General features: G+C 32.9%; 1 protein-coding gene across 4 annotated transcripts; it reads right to left on the bottom strand.

Moving 5' to 3' along the window:
* Nucleotides 1-5,300: 5,300 nt before the first annotated feature.
* Nucleotides 5,301-17,184, bottom strand: LOC111708989 (tetraspanin-5). Of its 4 annotated transcripts, none has more exons than XM_023482551.1 (15): nucleotides 17,072-17,184; nucleotides 16,148-16,201; nucleotides 15,815-15,976; nucleotides 15,142-15,215; nucleotides 14,730-14,806; nucleotides 12,929-13,041; nucleotides 12,473-12,528; nucleotides 12,220-12,298; nucleotides 10,983-11,035; nucleotides 10,595-10,691; nucleotides 9,093-9,209; nucleotides 8,784-8,900; nucleotides 7,910-8,005; nucleotides 6,721-7,436; nucleotides 5,301-6,369 (listed from the first exon to the last, which is right to left on the bottom strand). In XM_023482551.1, exons 3-13 carry the CDS (start codon nucleotides 15,974-15,976, stop codon nucleotides 7,937-7,939), a joined length of 1,014 nt encoding a protein of 337 aa, XP_023338319.1. In that variant the 5' UTR covers nucleotides 16,148-16,201; nucleotides 17,072-17,184; the 3' UTR covers nucleotides 5,301-6,369; nucleotides 6,721-7,436; nucleotides 7,910-7,936. The 4 variants fall into 4 exon arrangements, with proteins under 4 accessions (XP_023338319.1, XP_023338301.1, XP_023338308.1 ...); XM_023482533.1 differs by lacking the exon at nucleotides 9,093-9,209 and having other exon boundaries at nucleotides 5,301-5,925; nucleotides 6,073-6,369; nucleotides 17,072-17,180; XM_023482540.1 differs by lacking the exon at nucleotides 8,784-8,900.
* Between the last annotated feature and the right edge of the window lie 1,185 nt (nucleotides 17,185-18,369).

The following is an 18,369-nucleotide window of genomic DNA, read 5'->3' as shown; positions in this document are numbered from 1 at the left end:
GCTGTTTTCTAATCATAGTCTAAGTTGTTTCTTTACTAATTATAAGACAGTGAAAAATATTTATTTTCGTAGATTCTCTGTTTTTATTTAGACTTTTAGTTTGAAACGAATTGTTACGGGGTTTTAAATATGTAATTATTTCATTTTATTTTTAAAACTCAAGTTTAGACTATTTAAACTTTTTGCGGGAAACTTATTTTACACAAAACTAAATATCCAGTCTGTGACATTTTTGCAGGTTATTTACATGCATTATAGATAAAGAAAATAATGCTTAGAACCGCTAACAAAAATATTCAAACATGGGAGGCCTTCAAAAAAAAGTTATGTCTAAAGAACAAAATACGAAACAAAGGCTAAACGTTTACTATCATAAAACCAAAATTAGAAAAAATGTTTTATTGCATAATTAAATGCTGTTTACTTTAATGTGTCGTCAGCAGAATTCTAGGAATTAAATTTATGATGACGCTGTAAAAAACTTTTATTTTAATTATATCAAAATACGAACTTTAAGTTATCACGCGTAAAGATAATGTTTAGTACAATGCAAGATTAGGATATTTAAAGGAACTCCGAACGTAATAATTAACCCTTTAAATTTCAAGAAATGTATCAAACGATTCACAACAGAAACCTTTAGACATCAATCAGAAGAAACATTTTAAGTAGAAAACCGTCGTTTTTAGTGTTCTTAGTTTTGCAACAGGGTTACCAACAAAGGATGAGACTGAAGAGAAGACTGCGCCGACTTGCTTAATTATTTTGGTTCATAGAGTTTTCTTTCTTTAAGTAATACGATTTTAGCCAGAAAACTCTGGAATAGGAAGACGACATTTAGACTAAAGTTGTGACTTTAAATAGTATAATAAACACAATACACAATAATTTCACCTAATAATGATGGTTAAACTATTTGCTTTGTAACAACATCAAATATGCACTTCTGTATTGCTTCAATGTCGTCTTCCTATTTTATATTATTAAAGCTAGATAAAAGGTGAAAGGACAAATTCAACCTGCATATCGTTATTTTTAATGAGCTATAGGTTTTAAGCAGTGGCGCAACTGGGGGGGGGGAGCATATTTCGCCCCCCTTCCCCCCCCCCATCACTTGGCTCCAGCATGGTCAGGATTGTGGACCGTCTTTTATCAAATTTTGTCAATTAAGAAAAGAATGATAAAATTTTTCTAATAGAATTTCTTACTATTTTCTCGTTTCCGACTTAAAGAAAGCCAGTCTTTCTTAATTTATCCTCTCAAAAAATCCTGTTTAATGTTACACAAAACCTGACAACCTAAAGAAGAATAACAAGATATTTAATAAGGATTATATCGGACTATTAGGACTTTTGCAGACTAGAAGGAGAACAGGGATAATGCCCCTTACTGGAAAACAATGACAGAGGGACTTTGATCTTAAAGACTAATATGGATTATGGACAAACGAAATATAGTCAAGTACTGCAGGAACTACTTACTACTTAGGACTGCACAGACCTACGATTAAGGGACTAGATAGTGAACAAATATATGACTGGTGGATGAATTTAAAAAAAAGAATTTTAAAGTTGTTGGAAGTATAGGTTTTGTAAAAACAAGCACAATTGTCATGGATATTTTAAGAATTTGATATATAATTAAGCACAACGCCAACCCTTCAACAATTAAAAGATGCTGTTTTTTACTTCAAATCCTGAAAATAGTGGTGTTTCAAAAATATTAGTAAATCCGCAAACTTTTTTGTTATTGCTTTATCCTGTACGAAGAGAAGATGTTCACCGAGAAATTTTGTCTACATGAGTCTAGACTCAAGTAGAAAAAATGTCTGTGGAAGTATTTTCAGTGCCATGGAATAGTCCGCATAATTTTAAAAATAAATGTCAAAAGAAGATAGAAGTATAGAAGTTATGTAAAATTTGTATTTATTTTTACACTGCAATTCAGTTTCTTTATAAAAAATGTTTTGTCCTAAATCTAGTGTAGATACATGTTTTGTCCTAAATCTAGTGTAGTGCATGTTTTGTCCTAAATCTAGTGTATGTACATGTTTTGTCCTAAATCTAGTGTAGATACATGTTTTGTCCTAAATCTAGTGTAGATACATGTTTTGAATTTCTAGTTTTAACAGTCAAAGACTTTGTTAATTAAAAAGACGAGGCGTTGGAAATTTATCCGACTATTGTACAGCTGTATTTTGACGTCATTGGTTATTTTGGTTGTTTGAGAGTCTAACGATCGACATTAAAACCTATATAGATATTCAACATAATTGTGAATGTTTTGTGATAAAATTTAACTAAAATTAATGATATTAATTTGTATTTTAAAATTTATTTAATCATTTGTAGGATATAAGGATCGTCTGGTGAATTATAGCTGAATTAGTGATAAAGTTACGCATCTCTTATGTATTAAAAATAGCCAATAATTGTAAGTGAAAATTTTCAGATGTCGTCAAATATTTTTCCTGCGGGTCTATGGAATGGAATTTTAGGCGATGAAAAAGAGAGGGAACCAGAAATTTCCAATATTATAAACAGTAAATAAATATTGTGTAAATGTCGTCTTCTGTTTAATCTTAGGCAAAGAAATAATATCGCTTAATATAACTTAATGTACAGGGTGTCCCAAAAACATGGGAATTCAGTGACGAATTCGATATCGTCTTTGTTATGAATTAGCATTGTAATACCTAATTTCAAAAGCCATAATATTATTATGTCTGCTAGAGTTTTTTTAATGAAAAGGGTAAAAGACTGCAAGGATGTGTATATGATGGCTCCGCAAGATGAACAGTAGATACGGGCAAGTTTACTCTGTATACTGTAATTTTCTTGTTTTACTAAGTAATCCGACGTTGCAGTCAAAACATAAACAAACAAAATGTAAACATAGCAGACGAAACTCTTACAGATTACAGCTTTCTCAGTAGGTATCACTATACTAAATACAAAAGAATTATTTGAAAAGACGATATCGAATTCGTCACTGAATTCCCATGTTTTTTGGGACACCCTGTATTTATCTTACTCTTCACTTGATTTATAAGGATTTTGTTTCAAAATATCCACCATTAAAGAAAAAAATATCACGAAAAGTTTCGTTAAAAATGCGAATTAATGGACGACCTTTACTTAGTTTTTTAAAGTTGATTACAAAAGGTTTGATGCATGAATTATTGGAGGATTTTAAAAAGATGGATTAAAGAAATACTGGTGAAAATAAAACTGGGGAATATAAAGACGACTTTTGGACTCAAGTTCTGATTAAATAGTTGAACATAAAATACCGCAATTGAGCAGTGAACATGGAGATTGTCTAAATTTCGTCTTCAAATTCCGGAGTTTTATGTATACAAGTTCAATGAATAATTCTGATAAATTCAGGTTCCTCGGTGCCACTGCCAACTGCCAAGCCAACCAAGAATAGGAGAGTCTGCGTTTACAATACCAGCAGATCCAAAAAGAAAAAAAGTTTGGACGAAGGCTCTTTAATTGGATCGCATGAATTGCACACGCTGAAAGATCCCGATTTTGTAAAAAACTATTACATTGGTAAATAAATATTGTGACGTTGGATTTTTCAACAATTCATTTAAATCAGGTTAGGAGAGAATTCAATCTTGAATGAAAAAGTAAAGAGATAATTGATTACTGTTAATTAATTTTCTTCTTATAAAAACTTAAAATATACTTCAAACCAAAAGTAAATGTTCAAAGGACTGATAGATGTAATTTAAGTTACCAACCCATAAAAGGTCCTGTCAACAACGGTACCAAATAAACATTTGTCCGGGTAACAATGAGGAAGACATCGTCGTTATCTCAACTTAAAAAGTGATGAATTCTGTAAATTATGTTCATTGTCTTTTCAATTGTCACTTTTATGTACTATGGACAAATTGAACATTTTAAGACAAAAAAAAACTATAGTTGTTTCCATATTTTGTTTTTTTAATAACTATTTAATTCATTACAAGTACAAAAGACGACAATATAACGTCAACAGGGTAAATATACACAGGATTTCTGGAGAAGACGACATTAGTAACTATCTATCTCTACCCCAGATAATGCGTCAAATTTGCGTTGATTTTCGGATGCGCTATCTTTAATTAGCATAGTCTTTGAAACTAGTATTAAATCCTTATAGCTCAAGATAAAGAAGTACCTTTATTCCCCCCTTTTAATTTCATATCCTTCCGACTCGATCAAAACATCCCTCCCCCTCCACCCCATTTTATATCGATTTACAATGTTTTCAAATCTAATCAGTTGGTTGACCAGTGTCTCCCCAATCCATAGGTAAATATTTAAATTGTTACAAATTGTATACTTGTTTTTTCCTTGAATGATTCTGTACTATGTTTTTTGTTTTTGTTTTAGTACTGATGAGGACATCATAGAAATGTCGAAATAGATGTACTGAAAAAGAGGTCTCCATCGTTTATTTCTAATCTGGTTTGGTTCAACCACATCAAATACTTTTTGTGTTTGTACAAAATCTAGGGCTTTAAATGAGTATCAACGACAATTTCTTTTTAAAACTATTCTAAACTACGATTGGAAACAATCTTCACAGGGTGCAAGTCCAGTACAGAGAAACCTGATATATAATCCCCTAGCTACCTTCCAAGCATTGAAACACAGTACAGTGAATATTAGAGACTGGTAAGTAGATAAAGATCCTGACTGTGAGGAAAACGAGCAGATTGTACATGAAGAATCAGTAAATAAGGTGTGGAACCTGTTTGTCTACCAACAAGATCAGCTTTGAAAATATTGGATACATCTGATTATGACAATAGCATTGAAGGAAGTGTTATATTTCTGCAAATCAATTCAAATAAAAAATCTAAATCTTTTAAATTAATTTTCCTTTAGGTAAATATGAAAAAAAACCTCTATTTAAGGTGTTAGAGCTCACGTGGTTGGTTGGGGGCGAAGTGTTCCAAAAGAAGAATACTTCGGGCCAACAAAGAATATGGCTGCTAGAAACTGTGTGACTTCAAATGACTTCGATTCTTTCTCAAGCTGAATGCCAGAAAACTTGGAGAAACATAACCTATCTGTGCTGGAGGGGAGCAAGGAAACAATTCCAGTAATGGTGAAGCGGGGGGTCCACTGCTTTGGACCCAGTGATTGTGGGAACAGTAAAACCAGAGTTTACTCAAGAGTTTCAGAGTACATTGATTAGATTAAACAAAAGATTGGAAATGATTCAAATACATGAACTTCAAAAATAAAGAATGTGCTAATTATTTTTGGGAAAGCTCTGGCTATAAAAGAATAATTCGATTCACAGTTTTTAAAGTATATTGTACTATCAATGCTTCTATTCAAGTAAATAGGCTTTCAGGGAGCTTCGCATCCACCAAGTTCAGATATTAACTAAACTATTTCTTCTTAAATCTTAAAACTAATAATTTTCTAAATGAACAGGGTCAACTTTAATATTTTCTAAAACATTCTGCTTATGAAGCAAATGTCAATGTTGAATATAAACATTAAACAAAAGTGTGACAGACATTCATAACATACATCACAATTTTTATATTAGGATCAAATTTAAATATGAATTAATATATTCAAAAAAAATGCTATGTTACAATAAAAAGGATATAATTATTATAGTTAGAATACACAAAATCACAAAGGTGAACTAGTGTGGGGGGGGGGGGGGAAGGAAAAGTACATTTCTTAAATTGTGTAAACATAAAAATGGTGAAAAATAAACCAAAATAAAAAATCTATTTTTTTAAATGCAAATTTACTTTGTAACCTAAATTGAGCAGTAATGTTAAAATACTAGGTTAATACTATGACTACACATACAGGCGAGTATTAAATACTATATAGTAAAAAGAGATTAAGTTTACAGAAAGAATGTGAAATATTTATAGCTAGATTGACTTGAATAGTACTAATGGGGTATATGTTTTCAATATTAAGCTTTGGGGAAAAAATAATCGATACACGATACAAATTTCCCCCCGAAATTTTAACTTTTTTTAGTGCTTCGCGCGAACCTTTCTTAAACGAAATTATTCACTGTTTTGGAAATAAATACCTCTAGTATTACTTTACATAGACTAAGCTTAAACCGGGAAATGAGTTTTACTGAAAATGAGTTTTAAATGTTAATAATATTTGTTGTACGATTCCAACTGAAAAAAATCTTTCCTTGTGTATACGGCAATACCCAGTATCAAAATAAAAAATTACGGTTTCTAAAAAATAGCAATAAAATGGCAGTTTTAATGACGCAATCTATTTTGAGGTTGGCATCGTACAACGATCTTATCTCATAAAGAAGACCTGTCATTTTTTATTTGTCCATATATTTTCATGCTTAACCCTAGTCCTGCTGGGGAGGGTTGGGTCAAGTTGACCCACTGTAGTTTTTTTAACATAACTAAAAAGTATTGGTCTGAGGCTGTTGAAATTTTCTGACTTTTCCTAAACACCCATAGCCCTCTCTTTAGGTCTAAAACCGGACCATTATACTAACTGCCTGAGTCCTTAGGTACAGCGTACACTGCCTGAATGACTTTTTCCTATAAACAAACTAACTCTTTATTTTAACCCTTTTTCAGTCAGATTTTGATAATTTTTAACTTTTTCGAAAGTCTATGACAAAGAAACAGATTGAACAAGTTTTGCAAAGAAATTTTTGCAAATTATTGACCCCCCCCCGCGTATCCTGGTTTTTAAGTACCCCAGCAGGGATAGGGTTAAGTCACACCCATGATAGTAAAAAAGGAGAATTATTTGAACTTAGGTCCATTGACATTTTTACGAATCGTTGATTTATAATGGTTCTTTTAATTTCCGATTTTCTTCCCAATAAATGAGTCACATTAAAAAATCTAAAATCTAAATGGGGTTTAAAAAGTCCATTTAAACCGTTCTAGGCGTTATTAACATTTTTAAATGTATGTACGAGGTACTAAAATATGAAAATAATACACAAATGCAATACAATTAATTTAAAAAGTTTTTGTAGGTATTGACATTGTCATTGCCATTAGATAGGCTACATACATTGCCATTGCCATTGGATTGGTTGAAAACGAAGACATTATAATTGGCTGCAGATATTGCCGTTGCCATTGGTTGTAGACATTGTTGTTGCCATTGGTTGTAGAATTTGTCATTATTTTTAGAAATCTTTTTTACATGTAGACATTGTCAGTATTATTAGTTATAGAAATTGACATTGTCACGGTTAACTGTTGTAAATATGACATTGTCATTGGCAGTTGACATTTTGACAAAGTTTAGTGCAGCCGACTTACCAATGAATGGAAAAATGTACACGAGTCTTGACCCTTTTTAACTTTAGTACTGAAAAATGCGCGAACAATGTGAGAAGTTTAAAAATTATGCTGAAGAATGTAGATTCATTTAGGACCCAGGTCACTTACAGGAATTCTATAAAGAATATTCATTAAAATACTTTTTTATTTCAAAATTAAGATGAGATTTAAAAAGCTAAAAAAGAGTGTAATCATGAAAATCTGATTTTGGCAAGTGTGTGCTTCAGCGAAAATGCGCAAAATTCTTTTGGCACATGTACTAATAGTTATTGCAACAGTACGGAGGACAAAACAAGTGAAAGATTTTATCATTTTAGTATGACAAAGTTTTAAAAGATTTAAAGAATCATCAGTCATGATAGTAACTTTAATAACCATTTCTGAAAATTTACAGGACCGAGGACTTTATTTAAAACAATTAAGAGATTTCCACGGCATTTGTTCGATTCAAGATAAAACAATTAACCATTTATTATTGAAAAACAATGTCTGTAAAGTTGTTAACTATGCACAGTGCACAGCTTACAGTGGATAGCGTAAAGTGTACAGTGTACAGTGTACAAAAATCAGATTTATTTGGACTTGTACCTAAACTGTGACGGGGCCCCCACGCCGTCATCCCCACTTTGCTTTCTGTGCAAATATATCTGCACGCAGGTTCTGGGCAAAACAAATCCCCAGAATCTAGATAAACAAAAATTATTATTTTAATTTTAGTTAAACCAATGTTTTTATGTGATATTTTCCTTAAACTACCATTAGTAATTACATGTGAAGGAGGAATTTCGTGAACAAATTTTTTCCCATTAGAGAATTTTATAGGAGCAAATTTTAAAGAAATAATAATGAAAATAATAAAATTAATTACAACAAAAACCAAAAACGTGCTTTGAGTCTAAAGTTGAAATGATTAATAATTAAAACGCCTTTATATTAAAAATTTCTAAAAAGCTTTTGTGATGCAAATTCTTTAACGCTTCGTTAACTGTTTAAGAAAAGACTCGTCAGATAAAAAAAATAAAAAAATATAAAAAAGAACATAAAACGTACACTCCAACCACTACTAATATTTATAACGCCAGGGTAAAATATTACATGATTTTCCAAACTTTGCGCCAAAATGAAAAAAGGAAAAAACCTTTTTTATTATTATGTCTGCTAGAGTTTTTTTAATGAAAAGGGTAAAAGACTGCAAGGATGTGTATATGATGGCTCCGCAAGATGAACAGTAGATACATATCCCATTCTATTTTTACAGAAATGTACATAATATAAATCGATACCTCACCTCTTTCCAAATATATTTTTTAAATTTGTTTCTTAATTCAAATAATATTTTTATTTTTATTTCTCCTTTCGCTTTGACTTATTTTTTACGTTTTTTCATTTGAAATTGTTTTTATCGCAACATTTATTTAAATTCTAATTATAATCCAGTTGACTATATGAGTATCGTGTATACCTGAAGAAAAGCGACGCCGACGGCTACACCTGCAACGGTGAGCAGGTTGTTCTCCAACCATTCCTCGCCGGCCATCAAACAACCTTTCTCGTTGATTATCTTTTGGACCTCTTCACTCTACCAAAACAAAAAACATGCCAAACTACAAAAAAAAACACAAAAAAAGACAAAACTCCTCTACCATGCCTGAAAAATAAAATCAAAACTAACCTAAAAAATGAAAGTAAATAAAAACATGCAAAAATCCGGGAACTACTCTAACTAAAACAAAAACATAAAAATCCGCGGAACTGAGATCAGCTGAACTACCTGCAGTACACTTACTGCCACGGTAACAGCTGCCACGGGAACTAAGTTACGTTCAACCCATTCCTCGCCAGCACGCAGGCAGCCACCATCATAGATTACAAGACTGTAATCTCCAGACTGAACGAGAATTTTAATTTAACACAACAAAAAACATGAATCAGGTTTAGATTTCCCCACACTAAGATCAGCACGTTTTCGTTAGTTATTTATTAATTAGAGAAAATGTGACTCGATAAATATCTAAAAATTAAAAATTAATGTCACCTCCAGACTGAAGGATAATTGTTATTTTTTCTTTAAACAAATTTATGAATTAGGAATTTTCCTTTGAGAGTTTGTAAATAAATCACGTGTTTAGTGAACATGGGCGTACAAAGGTATTTTTCCAGCACCTGTTAGGACCTTATAACGTTCAGGAAACCATATATTTTAATGATCCAAGGGGAGGGGGGCTTTGTAAGCCGTTGTTTGAGAATTATTTAACTGAGCGACATGAGTCAAAAACAATCTGATCATAAAACTTCATCTCGAAAAATATCTAATCATAAAAAAATGTGCGTCATCTACCGACAGGAGAGTTTTCCTCCCAGAATTTGCATTATTTTCGTAATTAACCATGAGGACATGTGACGGAGAATATTTAACCTTAAAAAAAATAACTTCATCTGACTTGACGAGAATTGCGATTTATATATTGAAAAAAATTATACATCAGGTTCTGCTTTTCGAACCGTGTCCACAGGAATGATCAAAATGATGACATGGGACAAAAAAGATGTAAAAATTAAAAGTGTAAAACTGTCTAATGAGAATTGTAATTTATTTTAATTAATATTGGCTTGAATTATCTAAACGGGGATATGTATTTTCAAGTGACCTTCCCTTGAAAGAGGGGCATCCACGATTCACAACTGTATTCTGTGCACTTGAAACCGCTGTCTGATCAAGTATGAATTAGATATTCATGTATTTGATTCTTTTTACTGTTTATTTTCATTTGCGGGTTTTCTGTAAACGTGACTTTCCGAGTGAGAAAAACGACAATATCTTCCATATTTTTGATCAGATTAGGCTTCAAGGGTTTAGGGTACCGTTGTAAATTAGGCATTGTCATCTTTGACTAAAAGGTCAGATGAAAATACGCTTACAGTCCCTATACATTCGTAAACTTTGTTGCACCATTTCTCTTCAACTTGTACCGGCGAACATAAGAACTGGTTCAACTACATGTACAGTGATAACCGTAAGACTCTGGAAAAGGGAAGACGACTTTAGACTCAAGTTGAAAGAATGAACATGAAACACAGCAAATGTGAAGTGTAAAGAGACAAATTCCCTCTTAATGTCGTCTTCCTATTCCATAGTTTTCTTGATCTCAATGTACAAAGCTGAACTACTTCTTGATATTCACTAAATCTGGACTCCAGGTGCAACTTTCCCCCACAGAGTTTAAAATAAATAACATCTAAAGGTTTAAGATAATTTGAATCAAGTAAACTTACATAATCTGGTTTTCTGACATCATACCCACATTGTTTGTTTTTAATCAGTTCCTCGTCCTTTGGTTTACAGCAGCTGAAGGGGACCCCACATGCCTCTCTATAAACAAGATTAAAGTTCAATTGTATTTTTTCTTGAAAAATGACCCCCCCCCCCCCCTCCCCGAAGTTAGGGATTGTTTTCTGAATTGGAGAAAATAAATGAGTTTTATGGTGAAATAAATAATTTATTTTTGATGATAGAATTAAAAAGGATGAAAAACTTGCCTTTTGAAGTACCCTTTTTAACCCCCCCCCCCCCACAGCATAAAGTAATTAAACCCTGAGAAGAAAATTCATGAGCAAAAAAATTATTTTTGAGAAAGTTCAATAAATAAATAAAAAAGGTAACCTCGAACCAACCGCAGCACTTGAGCAGTTGAAGTAAATATTTTTATCCCAATCCTGAAATAATTCATATTGACGACGACTTTCTGTACTAGCGCTGGTTTGAGTTTTCTCTCTCTCTCTCTCTGTACTGTACTGCTGTCACTGCTGACGTGCCCGTGGTTTCAGTTGGGGGTTTTGGCGGGCGCACCCCTTCCCTAGTTTCTTATAAAATTTTGATGATTTGGTTAAATAAAGGCCTTATCTTTAAAAAAAAAAGTTATCAAGATTTAAACCAATCTTTATCTGTTGTTAAATTTATTGCATTTATTGATTTCCGTTCGTTTCTGCGCGCATTCTTGTTTCTTGAGTTTATTTATCTTAAGCTGTAAGCATAATATAAAGTTACCCTACATGCAAAGATGACAATACCACGGTACCCTTGAAACCTTAATCTGATCAATAATGTGTACTTTTGCCAACTCGAATTTATAATTTCTACTAGTTTCTCCATTACATCTTATAAACAAGAAATTCTCAAGTCACTTTCGCAGAGAAACTGAAAATTAAAATAAACAATTTAAAGAAATTAAAACATTGATATCTAATTAATACTTGATCTGACAAAGTTTTCAAGGGTACCATTTTAAATCAGGCATTGCCCTCTTTGCATGAAGTGCCACTTGAAATTATCCTCACGGTCCCTTAGGATGATATCATGTTTGTTTCATAACCCTCCCCTCCCCTTCTTCCTGTAGACCCTGCATTCTATTCAATAACATTCTAACCATCCCTCTCCTCCCCTTATACCTGTGGACTCTCTATACCACAAAATTCTAACCATCCCTCCTCTTCCCCCCTTTTCCTACCTGTGGACTCTCTAGTCTGTATACAACAAAGTTCTATCCATCCCTCTCCTCCCCCCTTCTACCTGTGGACCCTCTATACCACAACATTTTAACCAACCCTCTCCTCCCCTTCTACCAGAGGACCCTCTATACCACAACATTCTAACTAACCCTCTCCTCCCCTTCTACCTGTGGACCCTCTATACCACAACATTTTAACCAACCCTCTCCTCCTCCCCTTCTACCAGAGGACCCTCTATACCACAACATTCTGACTAACCCTCTCCTCCTCCCCTTCTACCTGTGGACCCTCTATACCACAACATTCTAACCAACCCTCTCCTCCTCCCCCTTCTGCTTGTGGACCCTCTATACCACACCATTCTAACCATCTCTCTCCTCCTCCCCTTCTACCTGTGGACCCTCTATACCACAACATTCTAACCATCCCTCCTGTATCCAGTCAATTAGATTCTGCTGGTCTGGATCGTCTCTAAAAAATCAAGAAATTGAACCAAATAAAAATTAAGATTTTAATAGTTATATAAATAAATGTATTAAATAAAGTGCTTAAACTAGCCAAACAATGAAAAGGTTAGAAATGAATGCGGCTATAAGAGGAACAATAATTAACCCTTATGGTTTGATAGTTCCAAGTGATTCTTACCTATAATGAACAATAAAAGCTTGGAATCCATTGGTAGCCTGTGCCTTGATCCAATCCTTAATATATTATTCATTTGCTTCCTTCCCATCAACAAGTAAAAAATTTAGAAAGAAAAATTGTCAAATTAAAAGGTGTAAACTTTTGATATTTTAACAGAATTTCTCACAAAAAAAGTATAGTTTGAAATAACTAAGGTCTACGACATTGGGTTGCTATAATATAAGGATTATAATATTAGAGTTTGTGGCAAAGACTCAATTTATTTGAATGGAGGCCAGGACATTTAATCATTAACTAATCTTTGTTTCTGTAGTCAGACGGATCATGTTAATTCAACAGCCACAAGAAATCTACTGTCGATCAATGAGAGATCTTGAACATTTGAATCAGTTGTTTTTAAAGGATTAATGACTTAATCGCTTCAAATGATGTTTAAATCAGAATTGTTTATCTGACCTTGAATATAAATCCTAGAATTCCACAGGTCATCTCAAGCAGTAGAAGGATAGCAAGAAATATTGCGTAGGCAGCTAATAGAGCAGTATTTTCTCTCAGAGCTCCAACACATCCTATATAATATATAGAATAGTAGTAATATAGAGTAGGCAGCAAGTAGAGAGGTATTTTCTCGCAGAGCTCCAAAACATTCTAGTGTAAAGTAGTAATAATAGAGTAGGCAGCTAGTAGAGCAGTATTTTCTCTCAGAACTCCAATACAACCTAGTATAGAGCAGTAGTAATATAGAGTAGTAATAATACAGAAAAGGCAGCTAGTAGAGCAGTATTCTCTCTCAGAACTCCGACACATCCTAGTATAGAGTAGTAATAATATAAAGTGAGTAGGCAGGTGAGTAGAGAAATATTTTCTCTAAGAGCTTCGACACAACCTAGTAAGGAGTAGTTATATTTAAAATTCAGTGATGGTGATGGAACAAACCTCTGTAGAGTAAAAAAGTAGATCCACATTTATTGAAAATATATTTCGGTCTGGGTTGACCCTCGTCAGTTCTAACGATATAATAACCATCGAAATCGATAAAAAAATAAAAAAATGTAAAAATCACAAGAAGATAAACAAACAAAAAGATTATTCAAAATAAAAATTTGGGCTGTCAAATGGACATAAGGGAAAAGAACTCAGATTATGAGATGGAAAAAAAGTTATTTAGATTCTCGTACTTCAAGTAAACTTCTTCCGTGGTCCCGTGAGTAGTTATAATATTGAGTAGTAAAAATAAAGAGTAGTAATAATATAGAGTAACGATATAGAGTAGTAATAATATAGTGTAGTTATAATATAGAGTAAGCCAGAAGCCTGGATACCTATAAACCCAATAAATAAACCGAGATCTCTGTAAACCCAATAATAAACCTATATACCTGTAAACCCAATAATAAACCTGGATACCTGTAAACAAAATAAATAAACCTGTAAACCCAATAATTAACCTGGATACTTGTGAACCCAATAATAAACCTGGATACCTCTTAGCACAAAAATAAACCGGTGACCGAATTTAAAGAATTTGAGCGGCGGTTTAAATTTAAGCCGCGGTTTAAATATGGTTTGGTTTTACTTAAAATTGTATCAAATGTTTCAAGATTTAAGTCGGCGCTTTATTTAAACCGGGTTTTGGTGGATTTAAACCGCGGCTTAAATTCTTTAAATTCCATCTCTGGATACCTGTAAACCAAATAATAAACCAGGATACCTGTAAATCTAATAATAAACCTGGATACCTGTCAACACAAAAAATAATAAACCTAAATATCTGCAAACCCAATGATAAACATAGATATCTGTAAACCCAATGATAAATCTAGATATCTGTAAACCTAATAAATAATAGATCTGAGGCCGAATTTAAAGAATTTGAGCCGCGGTTTTAATTTAAGCCGCGGCTCAAATACGGTTGGTTCTACTTAAAATCGTATTTATTGTTTCAAGATTTATGCCGGCGCTCAATTGAAACCGGTTTTTGGTGGATTTAGGACGCGGCTCAAATTCATTAAATTCGGACACTGGATACCTGTAAACAAAATAAATAAACCTGGATACCTGTAAGCTTCATAATAAACCTGGATATCTGTTAACCCAATAAATAAACCTGTATACCTGTTAACCCAATAATAAACCTGAATACCTGTAAACCCAATAAATAACCAGGATACCTGTACACCTAAGAAATAAACCTGGATACCTGTAAACCCAATAAATAACCTGGATATCTGTACACCTAAGAAATAAACCTGGATACCTGTAAACCCAATGATAAATGTGACGGCTCCTGCCCAAATGAATATAAAAGCTGGGTCCAAGGCTATGTTAGTCAACCTTATAAATAATAACATTATATTAAAAGTCAAACTTGATTTATTCGTTTTTTATAAATTTTAATCTTCATGGGTGGTATAAATTTTATTAAAAAAATCTGCAACCCCCAAAATTTTCCCCCAACACCCAGTTTATCAGGAAAGTAATATTTGTTTGCGCTGAATTGTGTTTGATTAACGAATCATCAGAAAAAGTTAATGATTTGTAAGGAAAATAGTATCAAAATGGAGGGAAAGCTGCCAGTTGCTGTCGTATTTTTCATTTCCTTACCCCCCCCCCAAAAAAAAAAACTTTGAAATAATTTCTTTTAGAACAAAATTGTTTTTTTTTCTTACTTGGAGAGATTATTAAAAGTATCTTTTTCAGTCCAAGCCCAAACTCCTATTGCAAGAATTCCAAGACCGAGCAGCTAAAAATAATTTATTAGAAAAATATCAATAAACCTGAAAAATATTTGTTAGTCTAGCAAAGCATTAGTGGACAACCCACTTTGATTTGACTCTACATTCTTGAATGATACAACAAATCAAATGTCCTAAAAGGGACTGTAAACACAATATTTCCTTGCATCCTTACACCCTTTGAACGAAATCGGGTGAAATAGTCATTGGAAAAATGTTAAATTCTGCAAATTTTCTTTTTCCTTTTTGTTGCATAAATCTATTAGTCACTTCTGACAGAAGCCACAATAGAAAGTTACCAACTTTCCGAGAGGGAAAGAAGAATATCTTCCTCATTTGTGCTCAAGCAAAGGTACTGTTGTGAATTGGGAATACAGCTCTTTTAAACAAAGGTGACTTGAATTTACGTAGTGCAGGCTCGTAACTTTTACGAAACTTTCTAATATAACACCTCTTTTTTTTCATTGCAAATATTAATAAAGAAAATTCAGTCACGGATTTGCAGATTTTCTGATTTTCTATATAATAAAAGAAAAATTCATTTCCATTAATTTTTCTTTATATTAGAAATAAAATTTTAGTTTGTCTATAACATACTATAGTTTACCCAGAATATAACATTGAAGCTAAAAATAACGTATTTGAGGCAGCAGGAGACCTCGCTGCTGTCTCGTATTCGTCTCCGCCGTTTCGGCTGAGCAGCTGCTCCACCTCCTCTAGGAGCTGAAGATCCGCCTCGAGGGGCAGATGCAGATTGAGCACTCGGCATCTAAAAAAGAGTTTGTAGAAGTTGGATATTTTAATCGCAATTATAAAGTTTTATCGTCACATTTAATCACAGACGAAATATTGCATATTGTTTGAACTCTTTTTATTTTATAATTCAACAAGAACGATATTTCTATATAAAATTAAAAAAAAACAATTAACAATTAAATACCTCTAGATATAGTTTTAATCCATGTTAAGGACTCAGATCTTGATCCTGTAGATTCTGAAATAATTAAATAGGAAAACACTATGCATTATGGATTCCAAGAACATGCTTATTTAGCCACTGCGCTCTTTCCGTGGACCCATCCTAGCTGCGGCGCTCGGCCTGGAAAAGATTAACCAATTACAAAACCTAGCCATATAACCAAATATCATTAATTTTCCAAATATAAACTTAAATTAAAAATTAAACGGAGCGGAGGGGGTTGGGCCAATTATAAAACATATATTATTTGTTAATTTCCTAATATACGATTTTTGGACCCCGCCCTCCTCCTATCAATTTTGTACATGAATCTTTTATGTAAGAAATGGATATAATTGACCATGTTGCCGCAGAGCCCGGCCCCCGAGCCTGTCCTGGCCGCGGCGCTCGGCCCCCTATCCTGTGCTAGCCGCAGCGCTCGGCCCCCTAGCCTGTCCTGGCCGCAGCGCTGGTCCCAAAAAGTGTCTAACCTAACCCTAAATATACTAGTTTTGTTAAACATTGTTGAGAAAGTGGTCATGTAAAAAATTAATAGGAGGGGGGTGGGGGTGTTCAAAAAACGTATACTCGGTCACACCCTTTCATTTACACAACTTTTAAAGTTTAGAGTTCCGTCCAAATGTTAGTTAGAAGAAGGGTCTGTCCCCCAATAATAAACCTGGATACCTGTAAACAAAATAAATAAACCTGTAAACCCAATAATAAACCTGTATACCTGTTAACCCAATAATAAACCTGAATACCTGTAAACCCAATAAATAACCAGGATACCTGTACACCTAAGAAATAAACCTGTAAATGGTCATGTACAAAATTGATAGGAGGGGGGGGTCCAAAAATCGTATACTATAGGACAGAGCCAAAAATCGTTCTCTAGGAATATACCTTGGAAGAATATTCACAAAGAAATTCAGGAAAAATAAATATCTTCTGTTTTGAGTGTAGAAAGTGCAGTGTACACACACAAAACCCAGGGTTGATTAATCTCGTTGCTCGGGGAGGCTCAACTATCGGTTTTCCTGGAAAATGTAATATTTTTCACAAAATAAATAGATTTTTAAAAAGTGTAAAAACTAAGAAGTGTTATGAAATTTGCTTAAAGAAATTTGAAGAAAAAAAGTTTAGAGTACAAAATGTTCATCCCGGTTTTATTTAATGGAAAAAAGTTTGAAATGTCAAAATCCATAATGGAGCTTATTTGACTAATGCACTCTTGACAAATGGCTTTAACCAAACAAACTGGGGAAAAAAGTAAAAATAAATAACCCTAGGACATCGCGTTTACACGGATTCTTCGATATTTAAATTGCAAATTAATAAATAATAAAAGACGACATAAAATATACAGGGTGAATCAATTCATCCAAACTTTGACAGTTAAATTAAAATATCATGATGTTTTACATCAAATACAAAGAAAACCCGTTGGTGATTTGCATCATGTCCGTTTTCTTCGTACTTAAATAGTCAAATTAAAATTTAATATTAAATTTTTCCTTACAATCTTTAGAATTTAAAATGTTTTCACTGCAGAAAATCCACTGAACCAATCCGCGCCAATCAGAGAAATTTTATTTTTGTTTCAACCAACCAGAAAGAAGTCGAACATTTTTTTACCAATGACAAGGTCCGTAAAATCAAATTGACCAATGAGATATCAGTATTTCCACTTCCTTAATTTAAACATTTGCAATATGGCGGCCAACCTGTTGGAAACTTTTGTTGGGTGTGGTGAAGCACTTTATTGCTCCTACTGTGATAAATGAATATGATGGAGACCATGATTTTATTTTAAATTTAATCAATCAACATGTATAAGATTTTGACGAAACAAATTAAATTTTGGTCTTAAAGTGACAAACTGTTGGACGAGAAGATGAATGATTGATGAGTCTGCAAATTCGTTATTTCTTGATAAAAAAAATGATAACAAAATTTCTGATGAACCCTCAGGATAACTGTCATAAATGTATCAATTTAATTTCATTGTTTTTAATGGAAACCTTAGTTTACTTGAAATTCCAAGCATAATTTAGTTTTTATTTAGGACGCAGATGCAACAAATTTACGTTTTGACAATATTTACTGACGAAAGTCTTGAAACCAAGATAAAATCAATCATAATTTGAAGTGATACCATTTATAAAATTATTATATAAATCTTTATTGGATCTAAGCAATTG

Source organism: Eurytemora carolleeae, unplaced genomic scaffold (assembly GCF_000591075.1).
Source record: "Eurytemora carolleeae unplaced genomic scaffold, Eaff_2.0 scaffold168, whole genome shotgun sequence".
NCBI lineage: Eukaryota > Metazoa > Arthropoda > Copepoda > Calanoida > Temoridae > Eurytemora > Eurytemora carolleeae.
Note: the sequence above shows the minus strand (reverse complement) of the source record. Positions and strands in the feature narration are given on the sequence as shown.